General features: G+C 50.9%; 1 protein-coding gene across 1 annotated transcript in view; it reads right to left on the bottom strand.

Moving 5' to 3' along the window:
• Window positions 1-421: 421 nt before the first annotated feature.
• LOC102379632 (zinc finger protein 420) overlaps window positions 422-10339 on the bottom strand; it is a 16900-nt gene continuing 6982 nt past the window's right edge. Inside the window, 7 exon segments of the mRNA XM_025191911.1 lie at window positions 422-1374; window positions 1376-3001; window positions 3504-3688; window positions 5064-5180; window positions 6874-7000; window positions 7502-7674; window positions 8141-8230. Of these exon segments, the coding sequence (XP_025047696.1) occupies window positions 1117-1374; window positions 1376-3001; window positions 3504-3688; window positions 5064-5180; window positions 6874-7000; window positions 7502-7674; window positions 8141-8230 (2576 nt within the window). The 3' untranslated portion in view covers window positions 422-1116.

The following is a 10339-nucleotide window of genomic DNA, read 5'->3' as shown; positions in this document are numbered from 1 at the left end:
CCCATTCCTCCAGCACATCAGGACAGCTTTCTCTTGTGCTCCTATGAGAACCTCCCTCAGCAAGAGGGAAATTAAAGTAAGGGGGAAGGCAGGGGAGGGCCACAGGGATCGCCCCATTCAGGGCCAGGCCAGCTCCTGCTGAGTCCTGTGGTCTGGGAGCCACATGGGGCAGGAGCAGCCGGCAGGTGGGCAGGCAGGGAAGTGTTGAAAGTGGCCGCAGGCAGGGGGAGAGTGGCAGGGAGGGGGTGCATGGAGCGCAGCGACAGCTGGGCGCGAGCACAGGGTCCACGCAGTGGCCCAGGGCAGGGCAGCAAATATTTTTTGAAATCAAATTAATGAATGTTGTAGATGCTTAATGTTTAGACTATAATTTGGTATTTTTCTGGTTATGAGATGGCAAAACCCCTTGCTGAAAGTACTTTTGGGGGCAAGGGGAGGGATTTCCAGTGGCAAAGGTCAGAAATTTGGGGCCAGGACTTCTGGTCACAAGATGGTGACCAGGGGTAGGGTATGTGTCAAGGGGACTACCCATGCAGCCCTTCACAGCTTGTCTAAACTGGGTAAGGGTTCCTTCACCTAAAATAATTGCCCGCCCCTGTTAAACCATGGGGCTTGATTAGAAAGGAATCCATTATAGAGAATGGGATGAAGGGATGGGGGCAGCTGGCACCTGGTAATACAGAGTTCTGATGAGGGGCTGGAAAGCAAAACCTGCCAAGTTGGGCTCATGGAGTGGTTGTATCAGCTTCTTGCAGAACCCGATGGGCATGTGCAGGCCTGCGAGGGGGGTGATGTGGTGGGGAGGAAAGGCAAGAGGTCAGGGTAGAAGGCAGGGAATACCTCCCCAGCAACAAATGTTCTCCTTCCTGCAACTCAAGAGCCTCAAATACCAGCACCCTAGGACCAAGAGGGAGGATAGAGTGGGAAGTCAGCCAAAGACAGTCCCTGGGTGTCATTTAGAGCCAGTTGCATAAGGGAGAAGGCACTTCTCCTCCTGGGAGCACTGACTACTTTTAGAGAATGATGGGGATGGCACAACTCCAGGGCTGATTTAAAGATCATCGCCTCACAAGTTCCCCAAGCATCTGGGCTGGCCTCTGCATGAGAAGTTTCCTTTTAACCCCTACCTCTCATCAAACCTTGGGGGCGAGCCTCTGTGCTGTTTGGGTTCTGCAGGGCCCTAGAAGGGCCGAATGATGGGTGAATTCTTGCTCCAGCCCACCAGCATGTGTTGCCTGGATGAAGACACTGGTGGGTGCCGAGTAGGTACAAGTCCCCAATTCCTTCCAGCATTGCTTCCCAGCTATGCATGCACTGGTGCTGGGGCAGTTTGGAGGAGTGAGGGAAGCACTTCCCACACTCTGAGCACCTGAAGTGGTTTCTTCTCTGTGTGGATGAGCTGGTGCCGGGCCAGGTGGGAGGATCGGGTGAAGCTCTTCCCACACTCTGAGCACTGATATGGCTTCTCCCCTGTGTGGATACGCTGGTGCTGAGCAAGGTGGAAGGAGTGAGTGAAGCTCTTCCCACACTCTGAGCACTGATGGGGCTTCTCTCCTGTGTGGATGAGCTGGTGCCGGACCAGGTTAGAGCAGCAGGTGTAGCTCTTCCCACACACTGAACACTGATGTGGCTTCTCCCTTGTGTGGATATGCTGATGCTGAACCAGGCTAGAGGAGCGAGCGAAGCTTTTCCCACACTCTGGGCACTGATGTGGCTTCTCTCCCGTATGGAAATGCTGATGCTGAGCCAGGCTGAAGGAGTGAGTGAAGCTCTTCCCACACTCTGGGCACTGATGTGGCTTCTCTTCTGTGTGGATGAGCTGGTGCTGGACAAGGTGGGAAGATCGGGTGAAGCTCTTCCCGCACTCCAAGCACTGATGAGGTTTCTCCCCCGTGTGGATACGCTGGTGCCGGATCAGGTCTGAGGATAGGGTGAAGCTCTTCCCACACTCCGAGCACTGATGTGGCTTCTCTCCTGTGTGGGTGAGCTGGTGCCGAACCAGGTGAGAGGAGCAGGTGTAGCTCCTCCCACACTCTGAACACCGATGTGGCTTCTCCCTCGCGTGGATATGCTGATGCTTAGCCAGGTTGGAGGAATGAGTGAAGCTCTTCCCACACTCTGGGCACTGATGTGGCTTCTCTTCTGTGTGGATGAGCTGGTGCTGGACAAGGTAGGAGGATCGGGTGAAGCTCTTCCCACACTCTGAGCACTGATGTGGCTTCTCTCCTGTGTGGGTGAGCTGGTGCCGAACCAGGTGAGAGGAGCAGGTGTAGCTCCTTCCACACTCTGAACACCGATGTGGCTTCTCCCTCGCATGGATATGCTGATGCTGAGCCAGGCTGGAGGAGCGAGTGAAGCTCTTACCGCACTCCAAGCATTGATGTGGCTTCTCTCCTGTATGGATATGCTGATGCTGAACCAGGCTGAAGGAGTGAGTGAAACTCTTCCCACACTCTGGGCACTGATGTGGCTTTTCTTCTGCGTGGATGAGCTGGTGCTGGTTAAGGTGGGAGGATCGGGTGAAGCTCTTCCCACACTCCAAGCATTGATGTGGTTTCTCCCCCGTGTGGATGCGCTGGTGCCGGGCCAGGTCTGAGGATAAGGTGAAGCTCTTCCCACACTCCGAGCACTGATGTGGCTTCTCTCCTGTGTGGATGAGCCAGTGTCTTCTCAGGTTTCTGGAATGATTGAAGGTCTTCCCACACTCTGAGCAATGATGTGGCTTCTCCCCTGTGTGGATACGCTGGTGTTGAGCCAGGTTGGAGGAGCGAGTGAAGCTCTTCCCACACTCCAAACACTGATATGGCTTCTCCCTTGCGTGCATGCACCAGTGCCTGGCCAGATTGGAGGGATGCCTGAAGCTCTTCCCAAACTTGGTGCCATGGTGTGGCTGCTCCCCGCTCTGTGCACACTGGTGCTGGGACAGGTCTTGCCAGGAGATGAAGTTCTTCCTGCACTCAGGGCAGCTGTATGTCTTCCTTCCCAGGTGGATGTATTGGTGCTGAGACAGAGAGAAAAATGGGTGGAGGTCTTACTGCATATTACACAGTGGTGCTGACATTTTCCCCCTCCCCCCATGCCCATGTAGGTGCTTGTCCAGGTCTGAGGGACACACAAAGCTCTTCCCCCATTTGGTGAAGTAGTGGGGGAGCTCTTCAGAATGGATCTGGGGATAAGCAACCAGGGTCAAGAGGCAGGTGAAGCTCTTCTCACACTTGATGCATACATGGAGCTTTTACCCAGCATGCCCTATCTTGCGAAGAGCCAGGAGGGGTGGACAGTTAAAGATTTTCCTGACCTTGGAGCAGAGGTGGGCTCTGCCCCTGTTCTTGGCAGTGAGCCCTTGCTTCCCTCTTGATACCCTCCCCACTGCCCTGGCTTGGATGCAATGCTTCTTTCTAGTGGGTCTTTAGGTCTTTCATCTACATATATTCCACCCTGCACACAGGACTCTTTCTGGGTTCTGCACCTTATCCACACTCGCACCTAACTGGGGATGGTACCTGGTTCACTGCTACATTCTTCATCCGCTTTTGGGGTCTCCCCTGACACTTGGGCCATTTCTCCTTCTCAGGTCTCAGGGAGTCCATCTCACCCAAACTCCCTGGGGAAGTCCATGGTGGCTCCAGGTTTGCAGGCCCTTCCACAGGAGTCTCCTCCTCAGCTCCGTTCAGGAGCCAGGCACCTCCTGCGTGGGGAAGAGAAACTCCAGATTAGTCCCTGCCATGCTGCCAAGGGGCAAAGATTGGTATTCCTTCTGCTGGGATGGGCCTGAGTAGGCCTGGACGTTGGCCCTTGTGTTCCCTCAAGAAATCAAGTTCTTCCTTCCAAAACCCAAAGTGCTGGGGGTAAGGAAAAGGCAGTTTCTTGTGCTGAGCTAAAGTTCCCTATTCAGGGGAGTTCAGAGTCAGACTCTCAGGGTTTCTGTCCCAGCTTCTCTCATGTCCAACAGGAATGGTTAAATAGAGCTTCTGTACATCATCTTGATTTCCATGGGGGATTAGAGATCCCGTGTCCTGGGAGAGGGTGTTAAAGAGGTATGGCTACCTTGGGCTGGGGAATGAATTCTTACATTTGTGCGGGCCGGGAGTGATCCGGGCCCTTTTTTCGCGCCGCGCAGCCCGGGCACGTTGGGTCGGAGAAAACAGGCGGCACGCTAGAATTAGGCACGGACGCGTAATGGTTGATTCAAGATTGTTTACTTATACCGAAGATGGTCGCGGTGTAGGCTGGACAGTTTCCCAGGCACAGCTCCGCTTAAATCCTCGTTTGAGGACTCAGACAATATTCGGATCACTCCCACAGAGTTGTCGAGGCTCCGTGGATCCTTTTGTGCGCAGGGAGAGGGATACGTCGCGGATTGCGAACGGTGACAGGGAGAGGCTAGAGGGTGATCAGACCCCTGCTGCCTGCTTGAAATGCGCTGGGTCCAATAGGCTCCGCAGCGCTTAGAGATCTTCACAAGACGTGAAGTCTCCTCCTCCTGGTGTTCGTGGAGTCCTCCAACTTGGGCGGAAACCACTCAAGCTTTTTATATGGCTAGCAAGCCAATCACTAGCCACCACGTGTGAATAATTTCACGCAAGCCAATAATGGGGCTCGAATTATAATACAAATGGCGGGAACTCTTTGCAAAGTGCATTTCTGTGCTGCCAAGAAGAAATGCACACTGCAAAGAAAGCTACAAATTGGCAGGAAAATAATTCAGTGGTGCCAAAGCGCACACAAAACAAAAATCACACCCTTGGGTTGTGACAACATTATTGAGTGAGGATGCAAATTTAAGATCATGGTATCCTAGGAAAACCAGATATGGGCTGAAAAATCAAGGCGGCAAACTTAACTGTCTCCTAACAGCTGTAATTAGGGGGAGAAGAAGGGAAAAGTTGCCTGTCTCCACCCATATAGCTGGATTTGAGGAAGGGAGAACAACACCTGTATTTCAGATCAGCACTCTGCAAGGGCGGCATAGGGCATGTCAGTAGTTTCTAGGCTGCCCTGGCACTCTGGGCATGGAGCATTTCTGAGAGGGGAGTTGGGTGTAGGTGACAGTCACAACTCACCTGGCAGCAGGTCCTCTGACCTTGAGATTTCCCCACCATCCTCATCATCACAGACCCAGAGCTCCACCTGTCCTCGCTGGATGTGGCAGATTAAGTCAGGTGCGAGACCTCGATATCCTGTTTGGGACAGTGGTTAAAGAGCATTTGTGACTGGGTATTGGATGCAGAATAACCAACTGGGATATGGGGAATGGGTCCAATGAATTCAAGGTTTCATTGAGGAGGAAGCATTTAGGGTAAGAGAGAAGGCACTGCAGGTAGAAGACTTGAAGAGATAGTGGTCCTTTACACAGAGGTAGTGGAGGAATGGTCATAGGAAACAAAGTACCAACCACTCCCTGGTACAGAAAGTTTATCAAACCGACAGTCACCAAGGACAGGTACAGAGATGCAGTGATCTGTGATGTACTATGGACCAGAAAGATAAAGCTTTTACTGTTTTCAAGGTATCAGAAAGAAGAGACAATAGATACAATTATAGATGGATAATATTTATCTCATCAGTGGAACTCCAGTTTAAGGAACTGAAATAAGCTTATGCTCAGTGAAGGTTTAAAGTGAGTACCCATGACAGTGACAAGTATCCGTAGCAGGTGGCTGACAATGAAACTTTTCTGGGAGAGAGGATAAATCAGCATCACCAGGGCACAGGGCAAGATGATATTATAAAAACTGTAGTTGCAACTGAATCCAGCACCCCACCCAATGGGAGGATCATCCCAGGAATGGAGATGAGTCCACAGGTTGGTAAATACTGCCAGGTGTAAAACCAAGTTCCTTGGAGTTATGGAAAGGACAAAAAGAAGGTAAAAAGACACACGTCATAGCATGTGAAACCCCACAACATAGAAATGGTCTATATGGTCTTTGTTGGACTACAGAAAGCATTTGAGAACTTCCCTAAGAAAATCCTCTGGGGGAAGCGAAGGGGAAAGAAAGCATCAGAAAAGCAAAGTGACCTAATAAATGCTAAGTACGTCAACCCTGTGCACAAACAAGAACAAGCCTCTGTACTAGAGATGCGCTGAAAAGAAAAATGGCTTTCACTAGGCCCTGCACCTAGCCCACTTCTTATCACACTGATGGGTGTCTGATCTGCAGAGGGATTTTAGGAGAACAAGAAAACTTTGGAGAATGGGAGAGGGAGCTTGGGAGCAGAGGTCTTAACGTAAATACAGCGAAGCCAGAGCCTCTAGTCTATAGAGATGATGATGTCAGGAAGGAATGTGGACAGAAGCTTCCGGTGACCCCTGGAAGTAGAGGTACCTGGGGTCCATCACGTGTACACCTGTCACTAGAGGAAGAGTTGAGGAAATGCATCATCCACATGTTGTGCCAGCAGAGGCTAATAAGATTTCCATTAACTTGCGCTGGTTTATAACGAAAAGAGGAGAAAAAGCATTTAGACAGCACTGAACTGAGCATGACAGGACTGTAAATTGTGTTTGGGCAGGACACACCAGTGAAGGGGAAAATTAGAAACATTCCTCAAGGAAGAGCTATTAGTGAATTTATGCACAATGAATTGAAGATGATATGAACGTGTTCAGATGGCAAAGGGAGATCATGTTGTTAAGAAACTATTTGGTATGGTAGCACCAGTGGTTACAAGAGTGGTGAAGACACAAGTGAAGGCAGCTGAACGAAATGAAGGAAGATCTATCAATATGATATGTCAGAGAGTACCACTGACAGAGCAGTGGGGAGGAACTGAATTTAAACCACCAGGCAAACATGCACGAGTATGAGACTGCTGAAAAACAGGAAGAAGACAATAAGCTTCAGAGAGAAGCATGAACCAGAGCTTTACCCAGGGAAACGAGGGCTTGGAAATTCCTCAGCATTTGGTCCCGGTAAAGCACCTTGTCTTCCCCTTCCAGCAGCTCCCACTCCTTCCGTGTGAAATACACAGCCACGTCCTCAAACACCTCCCGAAGCTGCAGGCACAAGCGTTGCACCATCAGTGTCTCCTCTACTAGCTGCTTCCAACCCCCACAGCCCTGTCTGCAATCACTCTGTACTACAACTAATTGCAGTCTTTGTCATGACAGGTAAGGGTGCAATATTCCCCAGTCTTCAGCTGACATGTGATGTGGATGCAGCTGTGCACATAGGAGTTCATGTGTCAGCTTTAGCTCAGCTCATCACATTTTATTTGTTCGGTCCTTTGAGGCAGCCTGGACAGCACTTTTAGGGGCAGGGAGCCCTGGCTCAATGCACTCTGATAAGGCCTGCCCAGGCCAGCACCCCTCTGGCTATCTGCACTTAAAAGGGAGCTCCTACTAATGCCAGCTTGGTGTGTTTGCAGCCTCTATCACCACAGGCTTGACACTCTTCAGGTGTCTCTGCGCCCCAAATTGTTTATACCACTCCTGGCTCCTCCTGTGCTCTGCCCCAGCTGCACTCCCACCCGTAACTGGAACTAGTGCCCTGCTCACCTCCAAGCTCTCCCCCTGCTGTGGAGGTTTGCTCTTCCTCCTCTGCACTTGGCCAGACTCAGGTGTCAGGGAACTTGTCTCCTCCAGTCTCCCTGGGAAAGTCCTCTGCAGCTCTAGGTTTACAGGTCCCTCCTCAGGAGGCTGCTGCTCAGCTCTGCTCAGGGTCCCAGCATCTGTGGGGTGGGGAAGAGAATGCACAGGTTATTCCTGGTGCTGCTGGCGTGGAGAGAGCCCTGCTAGTCTCCTGTACTGGCCTGGGACTGAGGCAGCCAGAGGGTTCAGTGTATGGAAGAGGGAGGGGAGGCAGAAGAATCAAAGTCTTACAGGTTTGCCTAACAGACCTCCACAGGCACAAAGCTGGAGATGAGCCCCAATAACTCTATCCTAGTGCAGGGTGGTGATCACAGCACCCCAACAGAGCCTGCAGGAACATCACTCCCTGGGAAAGAAGCTCGAGGGATGTAGTGACTGTATCAGATCCATGCGTTAAGGACAGGGGGAGGGGAAATGCAAAGTCAGTCTTCTCCAGGGAAAATGAGACCAGCCAATCTGTTGGAGCACTGACCCCATCAACATGTTCTGGCAGACAGCTGGATAGTGCCTTCTGCTCCTGGAAAGGGTAGAGCCACCACTCCTTACCTGCTTCTTGGGAAGGGCCTTGTTTGGGGCACCAGCCTAACGAGCTTCCACACGCTGACAACTCCCAGGTCTCTTCAGTTTCAGGGGAATCTGCAGCAGGACAGAGGCCTGAGTTAGCTGTACCTGAACCAGCCAGGGGCGACTGGGGAGTTTCATTTTCCCATCACCTGCACCAGCCCCTTATTGGGCTCTGAGGGTTCAGGGGGGCATGAGAAAGGGGAGAGCAGAGCACTCTTAGAACAACAATCAGAGTGGATAAAAAGTAATGATTTTTTTTTTTTTACTCGTATTTTTTATTTGAATCAGATTTTTTTCACTTAATAGTATTTTTTTAAGATGCTTATTTAAAAAATATAAACCTATTTAAAACATTAATTTAAGATATGTTAAAACTCAGCCTTATTGCTTTGGACCAGTGGATGTGGTGTACCTTGATTTAACAAGGCTTTTGATACGGTCTCCCACAGCATTCTCGCAGGCAAGCTAAGGAAGTATGGGCTGGATGAATGGACTGTAAGGTGGACAGAAAACTGGCTGAAGCATCATGCTCAGGGGGTACTAATCAATGGCTCAATGTCTATTTGGCAGCCGGTGTCAAGTGCAGTGCCCCAGGTGATTGTCTTGGGGCTAGTTTTGTTTAATGTCCTCATCAGCCACCTGGAAGATGGCATAGAGTGCACCCTCAGCAAATTCACAGATGACACCAAGCTGGGGGGAGTAGTAGATATGCTGGAGGGTAGGGCTAGGATTTAGAGTGACCTCAACAAATTGGAGGGTGGGGAAAAAGAAATCTCATGAGGGTCAGCAAGGACAAGTGCAAAGTCCTGCGTTTAGGAGGGAACGAGCCCATGTACTGGTGCAGGCTGGGGAGCTGATGGGCTGGGCAGCAGCTCTGCGGAAAGGGACCTGGGGGTGACAGGGGACAAGAAGCTGAACAGGAGCCAGCAGTGTGCCCTTGGTGCCAAGAAGGCTAATGGCATCCTGGGCTGCATTGCTAAGAGAGTTGCCTCCAGGTCAAGGAAAGTGATTATTCCCTTCTGTTCAGCACCTCTCTGGAAGAGGCCATATCTGGAGTCCTGTATACAGTTGTGGGTCCCCCACTACAGAAAGGATGTGGACACACTACAGAGAGTCCAGCAGAGGACAACAAAAATGGTGAGGGGGCTGGGGGACATGACTTTTAAGGAAAGACTGAGGGAATTGGATTTATGTAGTCTAGAGAAGACAAGACTGAGAGGATTTGACAGCATCCTTCAGCTACCTGAAGGGGGTTCAAAAAAGGATGGAGCTGGACTGTTCCTAGTGGGGGAAGATGGCAGAACAAGGAACAATGGTTTCAAGTTGCAGCAAGAGAAGTTTAGTTTAGACATTAGGAAAAGTTCTCTCATTCAGAGGGTAGAAAAACTGGAACAGCTTATACAGAGGCTGACAAGCAAAACTCATGACACGTGACTATGTGTGTTTTCCATCTCTCTGCCAGAGCACTGGGATTGGAAGGGACCTCAGGGAAGGATCACAGTTAGTAGCCAGCTACACACAGACAATATGACAGCAGTCCTTCCCTCCTCATCCCCCGTCTTCCCCCTCCCTCTCCTGCAGGCAAGCCCAGCTTGAGCTTTCAAACTCGAAATGTTTCGAAACTTTCAAAACGTTTTGACTGCTCTTGTTTCATTTCAAGGCTGTTTTGAAGCTTTTCACTTCATTTCGATTTTGCTGTTTCGAGCTCGAAACAAGTCAAAACAGCATCAAAACAAAACAGCCAGCGAAATTTCGCTGTTGTTAATTAGGGTGACAGTGACCACTGCCTGCTGGAGTTCACCATTCAGCGCAAGGTGGCAAAGGCAAGCATTCAGGCTGTGGCCCTAGATTTTAGGAGGGCGAACTTCAATGAGCTAAGGAGGATAGTTGGGGAAGCGCTGAAGTCTCAGAGGGGAGGGGAGCCAGGGGTTCAAGGGGAGTGGTCGCTCCTTAAGGAGACGCTCCTCCAAGCCCAAAAGAAGGTAGTCCCGACGAGGATCAAAGGGGGCAGGAGAGCATACAAGCCGCCATGGCTCACCAAAAACATCCGGGAATGTCTCCTTGCTAAAAAGGAGGCTTACTCCCAATGGAAAGGAGGGGTCATCACCAAGGAGGACTATTCGGCAGTTGCTCGGGGGTGTAGGGGGGTAGTTAGGAAGGCCAAGGCAGAGATGGAACTGG

This window comes from Alligator sinensis, unplaced genomic scaffold, assembly GCF_000455745.1.
Source record: "Alligator sinensis unplaced genomic scaffold, ASM45574v1 scaffold1334_1, whole genome shotgun sequence".
NCBI classification, from domain to species: Eukaryota; Metazoa; Chordata; order Crocodylia; family Alligatoridae; genus Alligator; species Alligator sinensis.
This window is presented reverse-complemented; position numbering and strand designations above follow the sequence as displayed.